This window comes from Brachycentrus maculatus, unplaced genomic scaffold (genome assembly GCF_059751285.1).
Source record: "Brachycentrus maculatus isolate JH-2025_06_01 unplaced genomic scaffold, ASM5975128v1 h1tg000419l, whole genome shotgun sequence".
NCBI lineage: Eukaryota > Metazoa > Arthropoda > Insecta > Trichoptera > Brachycentridae > Brachycentrus > Brachycentrus maculatus.
Genome location: NW_028281167.1, coordinates 691,093 through 709,158, shown reverse-complemented (window position 1 = coordinate 709,158; position 18,066 = coordinate 691,093). Strand labels below are relative to the sequence as shown.

General features: G+C 33.5%; 1 protein-coding gene across 1 annotated transcript in view; it reads right to left on the bottom strand.

The window, feature by feature from the left end:
• Window positions 1–3,803: 3,803 nt before the first annotated feature.
• The window catches only part of LOC148302756 (ferric reductase 1-like), a 75,051-nt gene continuing 60,788 nt past the window's right edge, over window positions 3,804–18,066 (bottom strand). Inside the window, exons 7-17 of the mRNA XM_088271063.1 lie at window positions 14,323–14,437; window positions 13,270–13,349; window positions 11,942–12,046; window positions 11,642–11,798; window positions 10,717–10,885; window positions 9,256–9,313; window positions 7,925–8,078; window positions 7,156–7,248; window positions 6,897–7,009; window positions 6,199–6,318; window positions 3,804–5,047 (exon numbers count right to left, since the gene is read on the bottom strand). Of these exons, the coding sequence (XP_088127189.1) occupies window positions 4,895–5,047; window positions 6,199–6,318; window positions 6,897–7,009; window positions 7,156–7,248; window positions 7,925–8,078; window positions 9,256–9,313; window positions 10,717–10,885; window positions 11,642–11,798; window positions 11,942–12,046; window positions 13,270–13,349; window positions 14,323–14,437 (1,317 nt within the window). The 3' untranslated portion in view covers window positions 3,804–4,894. The remainder of the gene's footprint in view (window positions 5,048–6,198; window positions 6,319–6,896; window positions 7,010–7,155; window positions 7,249–7,924; window positions 8,079–9,255; window positions 9,314–10,716; window positions 10,886–11,641; window positions 11,799–11,941; window positions 12,047–13,269; window positions 13,350–14,322; window positions 14,438–18,066) is intronic.

The following is an 18,066-nucleotide window of genomic DNA, read 5'->3' as shown; positions in this document are numbered from 1 at the left end:
CTTATTATTATATTAGCGACATGTAGTATTTTATGTATTAATTTTTAAATTGCCTCGAGTGAAATTCTAGTGATTCAAGCACTATGTTTCGAAAATTGAACCATATATGTATAAAGAAGTTCCATGAATTAGAGTAGTGTGGTTGTCAACCATGGGTAGAATTGGCGAATGTTGCGTGTGTAAAATGATCACTTAAACCAGCCTATGACAGTAGTAAGACCCGTAAATGCCCAGACTTCCATATTCTTCTTCATCTATGTTGTGATGTCAAAAAATAATATGTAATTTTCAATTTTTTTAAATGGTTGGGTTATGATATATTACTAGTAAGTAAAATAAAAAGCCAGTCTTGTATATAAATATTTTTAATAATATTATTACTGTGCGGGTGAACATTGAAATTTATTTTGTTACAAAATGAATGTACAAATGATTGGTAAAAGAAATACTTAGTGAAAATAATAAAATTAATAAAAGTCTTAACGCTGTAAATGTATGATTAGATGTTTACGATACTAAACACATACTTATATAACATAAATACTATCCAAAAAACCAAATCACATTATCAGCTTAAACATACTGTTAGCGTGAATCTTGAATTAACATGGAAAATCGTTTATAATAATGAGGAATTTCAGTGAAATTAAAAAATGAGATAACACATCTGTGTGGATATTTTCCAGCTAAATTTGGCCAAAACTCATGAAATTATTTGAATTTTACGAGTAAATAAGGTTGGTAAAATAACTATATCTTTAGAACTAAAGGTAGTATTTAAATGATATGACTATATTTAAATGACAAATTCAGAATTTGTGAACAAAGATTTGTAAAAACCCAAAATACTGCATTACATATTCGTTTGGATCTCCTGAAAATATCACTTCGGACTTGCATCTGCATGCCCCTTGAGTGAAAGAAAAATACTCATTTTACTAAAGACATTATTTAAAAAAAAGTTATTTTTAATTTTCCACTTATGGTATCCACATATGCTATATATTGATTTGTGCTAGTGTGTAGTACATGTGAGATTGTAACAGTTTAAATATAAAAATTTAAAATATATTATTTGGGTAAAGAATCGCAGAACAAAGTGGAACTGGGCAGGTAATGCGACACGTATGTCTAAGAATAGATGGAGGAAAAAGGTGCTTGTCTGGAGGACGCAGAAGCGTGGGTAGGCCCCAGACAAGATGGTCCGATGACATTAAAAAAGTGGCGGACCTGCACCGGAAGAGAGTCGCTTCCAACAGACAACTGTGGAAGTCCAAAAGGAAGGCCTTTGTTTAATACTTGACACAAAAAAAAGGCTGAAGTAAAGTGAGTAAGTTAAGTATGTACATATTTGGGTATTCGAAACCAGAGAAGTTTTTATTTTAGAAGCTTTTCTACAGGTAGAAGAAAAAGGATGTTTTTCCTACAACTTTGAGTTTATCCTACAATTCAATAATCAAACATGTGACACCAGTTTGCGTACCTATGCATTTGCCAAACTATGCCATGAGGCCTGTATATATAGTATAAAATATTAATAAAAACACTGAAATTCCTTATTTTACTGTATATTAATTAACACGTTGACTGCCAATTACGAGATAACTCGTAGATTGCGATCTTTGCTAGGACGCCGACTATGAGTTATCTTGTACTGTCTTTACTTGCCATATTTGTGCAGCTACGATAAAATTCCTAGTATATCAGTGCTAATATGGATAGATGGCGCATGGGAAGAGAGTAAAACATCAACGCAGGCTTAGATGAACAGAAAAATTATTAATAAATGAACAGAAAATATAATTATAAAAAATTATTCTAAATCAAGAAGTAAAAGAATATTTTTAAGGTTAACTTTTTAGACCGGAATTCTGAAAATTGCCGTGGCAGACAACATGTTCATTAATCTGCATAAAATAACTAGATATAGTTTAAAGATATTATATAAAATAAGTAAAATGTTATATTACTAATGTTTTATTATGGTACAACCAATATTATTCAACCGCTTATAAAATAATTAACACTAGAATATTTTCAGTAACCGACGATAAATTAATATTAGCCAATCTACTAATATTACAAAGATTCATACGCTTAAGGTTAAGTAATCACTCCTTAGCTAATATTTCTTAAGATTCAGTTTGTGAAAACAGTCGTAGTAAAAAGTAATACGTATTTACAGAAGGGTTTATAAAATTTCTTAAATGTAATATTAATTATACACGTCAAAAGTACATGTTAGGTTAAATATGGCTTTTTAAAAACCTCTTAGTAAAATAAAATACCCGGCATCTTGCCAGTAGAATACTATGTATACAGTAATACCCCACCTAACGCCACCTCTTTTTACGCTGTATCGCTATAACGCTGTTTGAATAACGCGATTCAGTGATTCACCGAGGTGAAAAATGCTATATTTTACTCAGTGATTTCCTAATATGTATTTATTTGGTCCCTTGTAAGGCGTGTTGACTCCCAATCAGTTAGATCGTATTTAAAGTGTGTGCATTCCTAATAAGTTTATATATGTACTACAATACTGTTTTCTCATTTGAAACGCGTTAGTTTTTGTATATGTATAAAATTGCAATAATTGAACACTGCGAGGATATTCATTTATAGTCATTTATATATGTGAAAAATACATACACCTTACTTAGCACTGATTTTGCTAGCACAGAAGTGTGTAATTTTGCAGTACCATTGTCATTTATATACGTGGAAAATAGACCCTACTTAGCAGTGATTTTGCTGGAAAAATTACCCGCTCTAAGCAGGGTATTCTAACCTTCTAACCCTTATTCGCATCACAATGGTGCATAGGGCACTGCATCGTATAGGAGCAGTGTTATCTTGATTGTTAAATACACGAAGGAATAACCACTACACTATGGAGGCGGACATTACTGTACATACAGGGTATACAAGCAGGGTATTACTGTAAATTTATCAAAAAATGTCTCGGATCATTGTATAGTATTTAAAATCTTTAAAAAATTGAGATGTTTTATTTATAAAATTTATAATAAAAAGGCACATCAACACATTTTTTATGTAATTAATACATTCATATAGTAGTGTTTCCCAAGCAGTGATATGCGTACCTGCATGTTGATTCAATGGATATGCGTGGCAATCTCTATACAAAGATAATTTAATCAGTAAAAAAAAAAAACAAAAACTAAACACCGTCACAGACTTCAACCTGAAGATGACCAAAAGGCAACCAGATTTTTCAGAGTAATGTAAAGAAAATCGCGCCCATTTGTCGCATTAAACTGATTTTTATCATCACTAGAACTTTGTTTTGACAGTAATAAATGCTCAAAAAGAACTGATTTAGTTTTTTATTATCATTCCCATAATAAGGCATACGCAAGTTTGAGGTCTTTCCTAAAAAGGTACACAGGAAAAACTAATTGGGAACCACTGATATAGTATATATGTATATACAATAAAATATTTTCAGAGGATTCTGAATTTTTTTAAAGACTGAATTATAAGGTATTATGCATATAAATATAAAAATTTGAGTTTGGTGGTGTTTTAATTATTTGAATAATCAAATAATTAATCGTTCAATTCATAAATCACTAATTCAATCCCATCATTAATTATTAGAATGAATCTTTCTTCTACATAACAATGATTTCCGTGGATTATTCATATTATTTGAGGTAAGATATTTGACCTGCTTTCTAAGAGTTGAAATATGAGCAAGATCCCATTGTTTAATTATTAAAAATAATATTTTATGTATAATTTAAGATAATCATATCAATGCTGTAAACACAAAACAACATAAGTGACATTTTTAATAAAATCTATGCAAACATTTACACAAAAAGAAAAATATTATTTGGTGAATTTCCATCATATTTTCATCTGTGTAAAATTATTAAGTGATTTTTATTTGTTTCCGCAGTCAAAATAAGAATAAAAACATGATTTTTATGTCATAGACAAAGCCCATAAATTCCTCTGTGAATAAACCAGTCAACTTATGGAGTGACGAACATCTTTCGTCAAAGTCAGATTTGTTTTTAGTTATATCGTAGAATGGCTGAAATGATTAGTCAAAGTTCGATTTAGGTAACGCTTGCATAGCTATCTGCAAGCGTAATTTAACAATTCGCTCACTCCTTTCAAGAACGTCATAAATCAAAAATTGTCAATTTTCAGTTGTGCATGTTTTCGGAATGCCCAGAAAATGTACTATATCCCAGCAAAACAGGCATATTTTAAATTGATATTTACCTGATACAGGGCAGAACATGTTGTTTTTGCATTTCGAAGAAAAGGTATTGTTTAATTATTTTTTTAAATAAACCAAATATTTTTCAAATGGAGAAAAAATCTTTGGGCTTTACCTAAAAAGATCTGTTGCACAGTAAAAAGTTCAATAAGTGGCTTGATATTTATTTTTAATACATTTCATTTAATTCTTAAACTTTAAAAACGATCTCCTGAAAAATCAAGTTTTTTGATTTATGACGTTCTTGAAAGGAGTGAGCGAATTAACTAAAACGCATCATTATTTTGGATGTAGACGAAAAGCGTCGGTCACTACGTACTTTGACTAGTTTATAAATGGAGGGACTAAAAACGGCCTTTGACTACAACACATACGTCTATTAAAATAATTAAACCTATTGTATATTTTGAGATTTAAAATGAGATAAAAGAGATATATATTTGTACAAGATTCCTGTCTTAAAACTATTCCTTAACGTTCATAGTTTGAAAAGTTCAATGTGGAAATCTACGCACACGTCACGAATGAGATTTATCATAAGTCAGTTTGATTATCTACTAAACAACTGTTTGTTTGAGAGATTTCCGGGATTACTAAGTCGTTGATGGGGAATACTTAAAAAAATATTTGCAGGATTTAATTTGAGTCCTTGTTTCCGGAAATGGCTTTGCTGACGGACTCCAGGGTCTCTTCTATAGGCGCGAGGCAGACCAGGCACACGAGTGCGATGACAAACAGTATCACTATTGTGTAATACACTCCCAGTAGCAGTTTTCTGAATCCAGAATGCTGGAAAATATTCAAAATAATTTATTATATTAACTTTTCCCTTACAGTGCCAAAAAAAAAATCCGCATGCAACAGTGATATGTATATTGTACTTCTTCTTCTTCAAGCCCTTATCCGCACCCCAATGGTGCATAGGGCACTGCATCATATATACGCAGTGTTATCTTGATCGTTAGCATATGAAGGAAAGGTGATCAGCCCTCCGCTTCAGGTACCAGTCCGGGATAATATTGAATAAATATTCGAGTGAAAAAATCACTTATTTTTATTTGACCCCCCCCTGGGAATCGAACCCGGGACCTCCAGAACGGTAGCTGAGCGTGCTGACCATTACACTACGAAGGCGGACACCATATGAAAATGTGATTTAAAAACGGGAAAATTGTGAGTATTCCTATATATTGCTTTTATTAGCTTTTATTGACCAATGTTGAAGTTGACATGATTTAATAACAATGTTTTAATGTTAGCTCTGGTAAATATCTGAAAACAAGAAGAAAAAAATACATCGCAAGTAGCCGCAACAGCTGCAATGGGAACTGCATCATATTGGCGCAGTGTTATGTGAGTCCAGGGTTATATTAAAAAATATTAGAATAAAAAATCACTCATGTATATTTTGATCACCCATCCTTAGGAATCAAACCCAAATAACTACCAGAATATGTAATAATTACAATAATGCTTATAACAACTTTAGATAATTATTTATTTAAGGAATAACTAGCAAAGTAGAGACTTTTACAGGCTTGTCTGCAGGTAGGATAGTAAGGAGATGAAAGGCAGATATGAAAAATACATCACAAACACCCAGACCATTTGAAAATAAATCATTCTTGAATTTATTATGCAATTGGCGGGAATTAAACCATTTGCAATCCAGTGTCTACCCAATTATGCCACGGTGCCTGTCAAAAAAATTGACCAGTTCCCAGTTTAGCCCGAGTGCGAGGAGTCTGCATTGTAGTGCAGGAAAATCTTGATTTGTCTGAGCCAAATATATTTATGTATTTGTTTCTGAGCGATGATTCTTCCGAGCGGTGTTCAGGCAGCCTTGTTTCAACTTGTTAGTAAATTTTCTCACCAAAATTTGACTGTTAAGTGGTGAAATTAAAAATAGTGACTTTATGATTAAGTGTTGTTATAATTACCGGAGCGTCCATCTTTCTGTCGTGATTCAACGAAGGTCGGTTGTTGGTCATTAAATCCTTCATCGGGAACGAGTTGACACGTCCATTGCTGATTCTTCCATCACTAACACACATGGCAATCTGGAATATTCAACATGATAATATCACATTTCAAAACTGGACTTCATCTCTGCATTCTAACCCTTATTGGCACCCAACGATTATCTGTGTTTCAGGTACCAGAACGGGATGATATTAATCGTTTTAAGGCTGACATATTTTCCTATACGTATGCTAAAATTATCCTTTTCAAAAAAAATTTTTATAACACTTATCCGCACCTAATGGTGCATAGGGCACTGCATCAAATTAACGCAGTGTTCATCAAATTGACCATTTCCCGACATTCCATTTCAAATTTAGTGGACAATTTTTTTTTTTTTTTTTCACAAATGATTAGTCAAACCCCCTGGGAATCGAACGCAAAACATCCAGTTTGGTAGCCAAATGTGTTAACCATCACACTACAAATATGGACATTAATTATTTTTGTTAATCCATGATATCAGCAAGAACTCACACTACGCAAGATATAAGGCCGCAATGGCGGCAGATATGGTCACAATAATATTTTTGGTTCTTTGCAACTCGCAAGTGAAATGTAACATAGGCCAGTTTAATCAAGTATTTCAATTTGTTCAGAGAAATAGAATACTTACAGACAGAATAAGATGCATGATGACGTGGAAAGCTACAAAAGCCACCAAGATGTACACGGTCCAACCGGGAAGTTCTGCCTTGTTTAAGTATACGGCGAAGAAAACAGTAACAACTAAAAAAATAAGCATACAATAAATATTTATACTGGAATCATTTGTTTTGGCAACAAAAAATATAAGTTTCTATTGAAATATTCAAAATGGCTGTAGAATTATTTTACTGTTTTGAGGTTTGACTGTAAATAAAATTGATTCTCACTTCCTAAGATATGAGCAGCGTTGCCAAAGAACCAATGCAGCCAGTTGAAAACTGGTCGTCTCGATGTGTTGGGATGGGGTCTGAAGTAAGCGCCTGAAATCATTAAAAAGTTTTTTTTAAACATATTACATACATATATACATATAAGTCATATTTCACTCACTCCTTTCAAGAATGTCATAAATCAAAAATCGACAATTTTCAGTTGTGCATTTTTTCAGAATGCCCAGAAAATGTACTTTATCCCAGCAAAAGCGGCATATTTTTAACTTAATATTTACCCGCTACAGGGCAGAAAGTTTTGTTTTTGCATTTTGAAGAGAAGGTATGGTTTAATTATTTTTTTTAAATATACTAAATATTGTTCAAATGGAGAAAAAACCTTCACGTTTTACCTAAAAAGATCTGTTGCACAGTAAAAAGTTCAGTGAGTGGCTTGACATTTATTTTTAATACCTACATTGTATTATATTTTTAAACTTTAAAAAAGTTCTCCTGAAATATCAAGTTTTTTTATTTATGACGTCCTTGAAAGGAGTGAGCGACTTGTGTTACATTCATCGAGGCTTATGACCTGGCATTTGTCTTATCCACATTGGCAGCACCTAAAATCTCTGGCAAAATGAAAGCTAAGTTATTGAAATATATACATATGCTACTGCCTTATGCGGGAATGGACTTAAGAACTGTCATTAGAACCTCCTAATAGACAGGTCATACGATCCGACGGTCAATTGAGCTAGTCCGATGAGGTGTCAGAGAGACTCACCGATTGGCTGAAGGAAGCAGAGGACAATGGTGACGATGCCGATGATGGCGTGAGGGTTGTCTCCGGTTCCTCCCCATCCACCCACATCCACCAAGATAATGATGAAGGAAGCTATGGTCAACAGCCATGTAGACACCATGAATATTCTATGCCACTGTTGAACAAGAATAAAACATCGCATCACTAAGTACATTAAATATTTTCATTACTTGATTCAGCAGTTACTTTGCGGTAATATCTATCGTTTTGAATTTAAGTTTTACTTGGTAAATACGACTATTTAAAAAAAAATCCTGATACTGCATCATATTCAATTTATTATTTAACCATATCCGATCCCTATGTGGAGCATATGGAGTCCACAAACTGTCCCCAAGCTTTTCTGTCGGCTGCCAGCTCCCTTGCATCCTCCCAAGTCCAAATCCGCATCCCGAAGTTCTGACGAGAACTGCCGACGAATTGTCAGCAGTGGTCATCCTGGGCGAACCTGATGCCTTGTAAAAGAGGCAAGCCTGATGGCGGCTCTCAGGAGGCATGCGGAGTACATGGCCAAGCCAACTGAATCCCCTTTTCTTGACGACAGTTGTGACCAAGATTTCATATTCGAACAACATTTTATTTTGACTATGTAAGATTTTGAGAAATAGTGGTATTTGCCAAGTAAAACTTCGAGTAAAAATGAATAGATATTGTTACCACAAAGGAACTGCCGAATCAATTAATGGCATTTCAATCAATCATTTGACATCAAGAATAAATAATTAAACTATGAAATATATATTTGAGTTGAATGTAAACATGACTAGTTTCAAGAACTACAGATCATCAACACATGAATATACTAAAATGCAGTATTTTTACATGTTTACACAGTTTAAATTTCATGAAAATACAAAAATGGAGTATTTTTACATTTTCACAGTTTAAATTTGATGAAATGCATGATAAAAACGATTTCAAGTTAGTATGGAAAAGGGTTAAATATCAGGGTTTTTTTGCTTTGACTAGGTGTTGAACAGCCTTAGGGCGTTTGTCCACTACACAGAATTTTACCGTCCGGCACGTCAGTTAGCGTTTTAAATTGACCATTGACTTGGATTGGCTTGTGCTTTTGTCCATCTTTTTTCGGATCGGTGCGTGAACACATGTGCGTAAATTCGATCATGCTAAACTGTCGTAGTCGCTTTCATGCCGCCGGACGGTCAAATTCCGGGTAGTTGACAAGCGCCCTTAGGCAATAACTAATCAAGCGTAAAAAGGATTTACGAGTGCCATTAACCTAATTAAAACAATTGATTGTAATAAATCATAAATAAATAAATTATACTCACTGCAAACCATAAGTCCTTTCCTCCAAGTTGGCTTCCAACCCAAGTCTGTCGGTAGTATCTGTAATTTTAAAAAAACATTTTTTCATACCTTTATTTACATAGTTTAGCAAGAAATATGATTTATCAATGGAAAACGTTGATGAAAAACTGTTTAGGTAGCAATTTGATAATCAGTTTATTAAAAAATCAAGATTTTCTTATTGATATCTCAACAAAGATGTAGAAAAATGTGTTAGTCTGGGCAATTACATGGCTTAAGATATTTTATAAAGGTCTCCGAGAATAAAAAAAACTTACTAAATTCAACCATAGATGGTAGTGAAGAAGAAGCATGCGCACAATGTTTTTGATTGAAGCATATATATAACATCCGAAATTTGAGTACTATGGTTGTAAATCACAGGTACAATGGTGAATGTTACATGTGTATAAAAAAAAACTAGCGTATGACAGGTTTTAAGCCATGTAAACGGACAGACTTCCATTTATTTAGACTCTCATCTATGTTGTAATATCGATAAATAAATAAAACCATTTATTTGTCTTGATGAGGTTTTGACTGGATTGAAACACCGTGGATCCTGAGACATTTGTTATTTGAGAACTGGAAAACAGTGTAGTACGGAGGATATAGTCAGGGCATTGAAGTGTGCAACTAGAAACACATTAAGAGACCAAATAAGGAACACGGTAATTGGGAAAATGTGTAGTACGGAGGATATAGTCGGATGGTGAAGACAGCGAAGACGATTCTGGAATACCCATGTCAAAAGAATGCAAGAAAATAGACTGGCTCGAATTGCTCTTAAAGAAAACCCAGTCAGAAGACCATCTGGAAGACCTACAAAGCGATGGCGTGACAGCTGGCAGTCTACGTCACAAGAGACAGATAACAGAATAGATAGATTCTTGGATATATAAGAAGGAAGCAGAAGAAGAAGTGATGATTTAAAATAGACACTATTAATAAGGAAAAATTAAATTATCTGAATTTTCCATTATTTCTTCTTCCTTAGCCTTCTGTCCTCCACCACTGGATATAGGCATCTTCCATTTCCTTCAGCAGGTTTGTTGTTTCCAGCCAGTTTCTACCCCCCACAGTGGCTATGCCATCAGACCATATTTTTTGAGGTCTTCCGACGCCTATTTTATTCTCCCAAGGTCTCATCTCAAAAATTTTGGGGTCCATCATGTGTGTTCCTGTCTTGGAGTATATCCAAATGGTGTCCGTACCCAATTGATACAGATAATTGGAGTTCTGGAGAATAGAACCATCCAGAATACTCAACATTGCACTGCACGGCAAACCTTAAGGTACACGACTCCCGGGCAGACCACCAAAGAGATAGATTGACAGCTGAGAATCAACATTGCAGAAAGCACTCCCTCTTAAAAACAGGCCACAAGACCTACACCAAGCAGAAGATGACGAAGAATTGTAAGTTCTGCCGTATTGCTAACCTGGCGAGGAGTATTCCGCAAGAGGCGGTGCCGATCCAGGCCACCAGCATGAAGGAGCCGTGCAGTCGGAGCAGCAGCTTGGAAGCTCCGGCCAACTGGCCCACTTCCGACAGAGACACCATCTCCTCGGTCCTCTGGAACACTTTGCTGTGGAATCCCACACTGTCGGCTGGAAAGTGGAAGGTCAGACACCTTTAATACTAATGTTTATTTAATTATTTAACAAACAAACCTTTTTTTTAAATAATTAAGTAAATAGACAGGCGTCATAGCGTAGTTGGGTAGACGTTAGACTGTGAAACTGTGTGTTACAAAATAAATTCAAGAAAGATTTATTTTCAATTGGTCTGGGTATTTGTGATGTATTTTTTACATCTACCTTCCCTATTCTTGCTATCCTACCTGCAAACAACCTTTTGCAAGCAAGTGGAGGCTTTGCTAGTTATTCATTTAAAAAAAATTATTGGTAAATTTTACAATTTCTTTAAATGTATTGTTAAACATGTTTCAATGTATTCCGCATCCTTTTTAAATGATGATAGTACTGCATTTATAAGGGTAAATGGGACATTTCCATCTTGGTCTAGCATCTCTCAAGGTGTTAAATAGGGATGTGTAATGTCATTGTGTCAGGTCAATCGATAAAAATGGTTTCTTCGTCTTCTGGGCCTTAGCACATTAACTGTGTACAAAATACTTAAATATCACACAGAAAACATGGAAATTAGGAAGTTTTGAAAATAAATAAATTTCCAAAGAATTAAACATTAAATACAAGTGTATTCTTTTATGTCTTTTAAAGACTCAATGAATCCCGGAACCAAATGTTTTGGAAAAAAATATATTCACGATGGACACAGGAGGTATTTTCGACACACAGATACTGATAAACACACTTTTAATGACATTTCAAAGGGAAACTTACGGTGAATCTCGTCTCCAGCTACGATCATCAGATGGTACTTGTCCTTGGTGAGGTCGAAGTTCATTCCTTTTACTACGGAGCGCGCATCCCGGGTGAACTTGCATGTAAGCACTCCGTCATTGTAGGAAGAACTGATGAGCTGGATCACACTTTGGGACTGAAAAAGGAATTCTTTTGATTAACTTTCAAACATAAGTCAATTTTTTTTGACAACTTTAAACATACTATCTAATAAAACATTCAAAAGATATGTGATTATTGTTTGCCTACATAAAGTAATGTTTTCAAAAGTGAACTTACCACATTCTCTCTGGACACGTAGGGAGCTATTTTAGGGTATGTCCAAGAAGTGTGCGCAGTCACTCTACCATTTGATTGGGTACATTCCATGGAATGGTCGTCTCCCTACAAAAGCCAGACACGAGGTTTACATAAAGATTATGTAGATATTTTAAGTGATGAGTTTTTATAAAGATTATATTTAGAATAAGAGCTTGTTTTTTATTTCTTATAATAAAATAATGCATTATTAAGTAATATATCTAAAATTAAACAAGGTTTATTTGGTTGAATTCTACATTTATTTATGTATATGTTAATACGTGACACGTTTCGTCTTCTTGGGACATAATAGTGTTTGATAATGTCCTAAGAAGATGAAACGCGTCACGTATTAACATATACATAAATAAATGCAGAATTCAACCAACTAGAATAAACCTTGTTTAATTTTAGATTTATTACCCAATAATTCAATATGGGATTCTACCAACTGTCTGCAGTTACAATAAATAAAGAAATAATGCATTATTCTCCATACATATTATTGATATTTAAAGCATTTACTTTGTGGTTAGTCATTTTTACTAATTTATTTTTTCACAAAAATGTTAATAATATTAGTATATAACCACTCACTGAGATTTTTATATAGACATAAAAATCTCGGTGAGTGGTCATATACTAATATTATTAATATTTTTGTAAAAAAATAAATAAGTAAATAATGCATTATTGCAAGGCATTAAATAACAGTAAATATGGAACAAAGGCAAAATAAACAAACAGGAACAAAACTCAAAAGCCCATTTTGTTACCCGTATGTTATACAAGAAAATCGGGTAAAGGATCAATACTTTTAAATGTTTAAAAAATGTCTTAGTCATTAAAAAAATACTTTTTAATTTGTCAGTGCAGAACTAATATTAATATGTGTGAAAGGATACATAAAATTAACATTATTATTATTAACTAACTGTATTCAGCCACGCGTAGCTGTGGCTCACTCTGTTTAAATGACAAAGAAAGAAAAAAGAAACCAAATATTTGTAATTTGTTTCATTTCACAGTGCTTGTGAAGCAATGAAAATATTTAAATAAAACAATACAATCCACATTATTAAAAATGACAGAATCTGTTAAGAAGCGCGCTGTCCGCCATAAGCAATGTTTAGTATGCATGTGTTACTTTAATTTTCAATGGATGCCGTTGCAATTGCAAAAAAAAAATCTGTTTAAAAAATATATCATTTTCCGTCCCAGTTCAAAACGCTTATCACAGGTTTTGAGTTTATTAACACACAAACATTTTTTTATATAAATATTGTAAGATTAAACATAGTTCTCACCATATTCTTATCTCTCGATAATCCAGCAGCAACATATCCAGGGTTTTCAGTTCCTTTCAGTTCAAATGTATATATTTCTCCTGAAATGTAACAAATAAGTAAATATCTAATAGACCACATATCAATTATTTGTGAACAAATTGTAGAATTCAAAGGAACAATATCATAGTTTTTACTGTATTATATTACAAGCCGTACCAGGTCACGCGTTGCTGTAGCTCATTTTAGCTAAATGGAAAAGAAACAAAGAGATAGCACACATTTTCTGTATGATTAATTTCACAATCCTTGCAGGTACACAATGTTTCAATAATTGAGAAAAACATTGTTGATTTTATAAACACCTAAGAAAAAGGAACATTTAAGCAACAAAAAATCCAACATTATTAGAAAATATGTAAGAAAAAATCTCAGCAATAAAATGGTTTAAATCTCTCTAGACAGTTAACACATTTCGGAGGGGGGTGTTTTTTACACCTGCGAAACGCTGGTAACGTGATTTGATAATTGGATACATATAGTTTAGCTCTTAACTATTTTATTCATATAAAAACATTAAATAATTCCTTATAACTGACGTTGAAATGAGGCCAGCGCAGAAGGTAAAAATATCCCTCCCGTCCTTAGCATCAATTGACAGAAGGGGTAGAAATACTTTTTTGGGTAATATATCCAAAATTAAACAAGGTTATTGGATTGAATTCTTTTTTTATTTACAAATATGACATGTGACCAGTTTTGTCTTATTAAGACATTATCAAACACTAAAATATCAATTATCAATTATCAAATTTAACAGTATCAAAGACATTATCAAACAAAAGTGTTTGATAATGTCTTAATTAGAAGAAACGCCTCACATATTATCATTTATATTATATGTAAATAAAGTAAAATTCGATCCAATAACCTTGTTTGATTTTGGATATATTACCCAAAAATTTTTAATATATTCCTACCAACAGTCTGCAATTACAATTAATAGGGTAGAAATACCTTTCCCGTCCGAAGTGTGTTAAAAAAAAATTGTAAGGATTATAAAATAATATCTACCTTTAACTAGGACTGAGACAGCGGCTACACAGTTCTGGTTGGAGAGGCACGTTGGTGTGGAACCAAAGCAAAGCTTTGTGGAACCGCAACCTTCATAAAAGGGATCATTTTTCACCTGTAAATTGCAAAAAATAATATTAAAAACCGATAATGAAAGTCCATTTCACTAAATATGATAAATATAAACCATATAAGTGCTTGTACAAAAGTATAACATGAATTATATGAAGCGACGTGTGAATTATATCATATTTATATATCGTACTGGCAAAAAACGTTTACTCAAAAATATGCAATTTTGACTAAATGATGCATATTATAAGGTTTTCAATGTTCTTTAAACTGGCAAATATACTAAGTAGTTTGAAATGTCATAATTATACGGTATTAAAAGTAAATTCAATTTTAAGTTTACTAGCAGGAATTTTATTCATATATTATTTCGAGAAATAATATATCAATATGATCCACAAAGTTAATGCTTTCAATATTCAAAACAAGGTATTTTATTCAGGCTAAAAGCTTTAAATAACAGGGATTATTCAAACAGGGATTTTAGAGTTAATGTTTTTTGCCAGTATATGATATATGATTCCAAAAACTTGGGTAGTGTGGTTGTTTACACATTGTTTACGGGAAATGCTTAAAAACGTCTTTTAAATACTGTTGGTAAAGAGCGGGAGCCGCTTGTTAGCATTCTATTTGCTTACTTTTAGTAGAGCGCGAGAGACACCAAAAAACATTATACAGTTCGGAATTGGATTTGCAATTACTTGCGATTAGAATACGACCCTAATTAGTATATGTACTTATAAGGATCAGGGTTGATGAGAAATCTGCCCGACCACAATGTGTTAATTATTGGTAGAATGGTGAATGTTTCATGTGTATAAACTTATCATTTAAACCAACCTACGACAGGTTGTAAGTCCTGTAAATAAACAGACTTCCATATTCTTCTTCATCTTTTTGAGATGTCAGAAATATTAAATTGCTTTAATTTATTTTTTGTTTTTAATACCACTAAGGGCGTTTGTGCACTACACGGAATTTTACTGTCCGGCACGTCAGTTAGCGTTTTAAAACAATTATTGGCTTGGATTGGCTTGTGCTTTTGTCCATCTTTCTTCGGATCGGTGCTCTTGATCGGTGTGTGAACATGTTGTGCGTAAATTCTAAACTGTCAGTCATTTTCATTTTTCAAAACAGGACTGCCGGACGGTAAAATTCCATGCAGTGCACAAACACCCTAAGTGTTTTATAATTAAAATAAAATTATTTCTGCTTATTTTTATTATATTTGTGACCAAGCAACCTTACAAATACTGAAGCCTTTAAAAATAAAAATATACATATTTAAGTATAAGCAAATTTATGAAAAAGCATTTAGCAAGCTCCACTAACTGAAATACTTATAAATTTATACTATTTACAACTTTTTACATTTCGCTTTTTTAAATACATGATTTATTGAATATTTAAGAAATAAAAGTGATGTTTTGTATAGAATATGTAATGCATTGTTTTTGTGAAAGCATTAACAGTAATCAGCTACATATGTATTCAGCCTTTAATATTTCATGAAAGAAAAAATATATAATTATTGAGTATGTAATGCATGCAAATATTTGGTAAAATGTGTGAAATAGTGTAATTTGAGTTACCGAGAGCCAGTGTGATCGGATTGCACGCTGTAATACAAGTTGGAAATATTTTTATCATCAACCTAACATATTAATATTTTGACAGATTATTGTACTTTGTGAGCATCATAGTTCTTATATTACTCAATAGATATGTACGAAGTATTAATATTTTAATGTTAAAATGTTTAAAAGTTGGTCATAATAACCTTTTAAAAACATCATTTGAATGGGTGAAAACTCCGGAATCATGTGGCAAATAATATACAAGAATAAAACAACTGAACAGTTTTTTTTCCGATTTTATTATAACATTACTAACAAAAGTGGGAAAAACTAATGAGTTGTAGTTTTATTATTACGTAAAATGTAGTTCATAATAATTATACTAGAATTTGACTTTTTTTAGAATTCGTATTAAAATTAAATTTATATATTTTTTTTCTGACTCCCTGCCTATCAATAAGTCTTTTCTTTTCAAAAAAATATATTTATTTCGAGAAAAAACTTACTTTTGCAATACGAAAACGGTATTTTAAGCAAAAAATTAAATTACATCAAATGTTACCTGGGTTCAAGAAAACTACCTAACTAACTAACCATCAGAGAGAATGCCACACCACTCTGTCTTTGCAAACATTATTTGCCTCTTCCACATTCATGCAGCTCCTCATACATACCCGCCGTTTATTTCGACTCCTAACCTGACTAACTTTCAAGTATTTGAGATACCTGATCATGCCAAGTTTTTCTCGGTCGTCCTCAAAGAAAATTAAGTTGAGACTTATCGTATGTTGGGCCTTAAGAGCCACAAGTCACTATATAAGGATAACTAATCAATTTTGACCTAAACAGAGGTGGTCTGACGACATAGTAACTGTGGTGGGTAGAAACTGGCTGCAAGTAGCAACCCACCTTTTTTTGGAATCTGAGCCCACCATCCACCCGCAGCAGTTATAGAGTCCTGAGGGACTCTCTGTCAGCTGCACATAGAGGAAAATCTTCAAAATATTTCTGAAGAAATAATTGTTGCTCTATTCAATTAATGAGGGGGGAGGAGGATGTACGGACAGAGGCCGACACTTCATCCCCACCCCTCGGGATCCCCTCATTACCTCTTTTAATTTTAATAAAATAAAAACAATAAGAACACAACAAAAAAAAATAATAACAATGTTTCCAAAAATAAAAATTTAAAAACAGAATACAATTTAAGACGAACACAAACAATGACTTAAAGACTAAAGTAATAGAGAACTAGTAACTAATATTTAAAAACAAAAAAAAAACACCGTTATTTACATTAAGAGAAGAAGAAAAAAACCATTAATAAAGAAGGACTTCCTGGGTGAACAAAGGCAGAGGATCCAAATACCACCCCCGTAAGGGAAGGACAAAACACAAAAGAACGTGTGCGTTCCGCTCGGAAGGAAGCACAGTCCTGGCCGTATCAGCATCCCACAGGAACAGCAGCCTGTCCCACCAAATCAATCTCACCTAGGCGTCCGCGCATCTGAGGAATTCCCAACGAGATACCCAAGTCCGGACAAACCGACGGAAGAGTGCAAAATTCGTACTGTTGGCCATCAGATCCACATTCCACGCTGGTCGCATGACCCCTGTCAGACCATTCAGCATCTCATCTCTAGCGTCATCCAATAGCACACAATGCCACAGGATGTGTTCGGCCGATTGATGTTCATCGCCGCAAGCACAGCCCGAAACAGAGGAAAGTCCAAGCTTATAAAGCTTGTCTCTAAACTCCCCGTGTCCAGAGACCATTTGTGCAGTATGATGATCAAAAACCAAAAACTCGCTACACATCCTGTGTCTGATGGAAGGTAAAAATAAAGTAGCAACCCACCGGAGGAAATGGAAGGAAGAGAAAGAGGCGTATATCCAGCAGTGGAGGACTGAGGACTCATGAAGAAGAAGAATCAATTTTGAATGGCATTATATTTATTATTAACCTGTTAACCAGGCGGTCTGCTGTCCAATTACGCAACTTGTAACGGGCTCGAATTCTTTCACTAGGACGTGTCAGTACTGCTCACCCAGAACACGTCTACCATTCTCAATAGCGAAATGATACTGATTCACT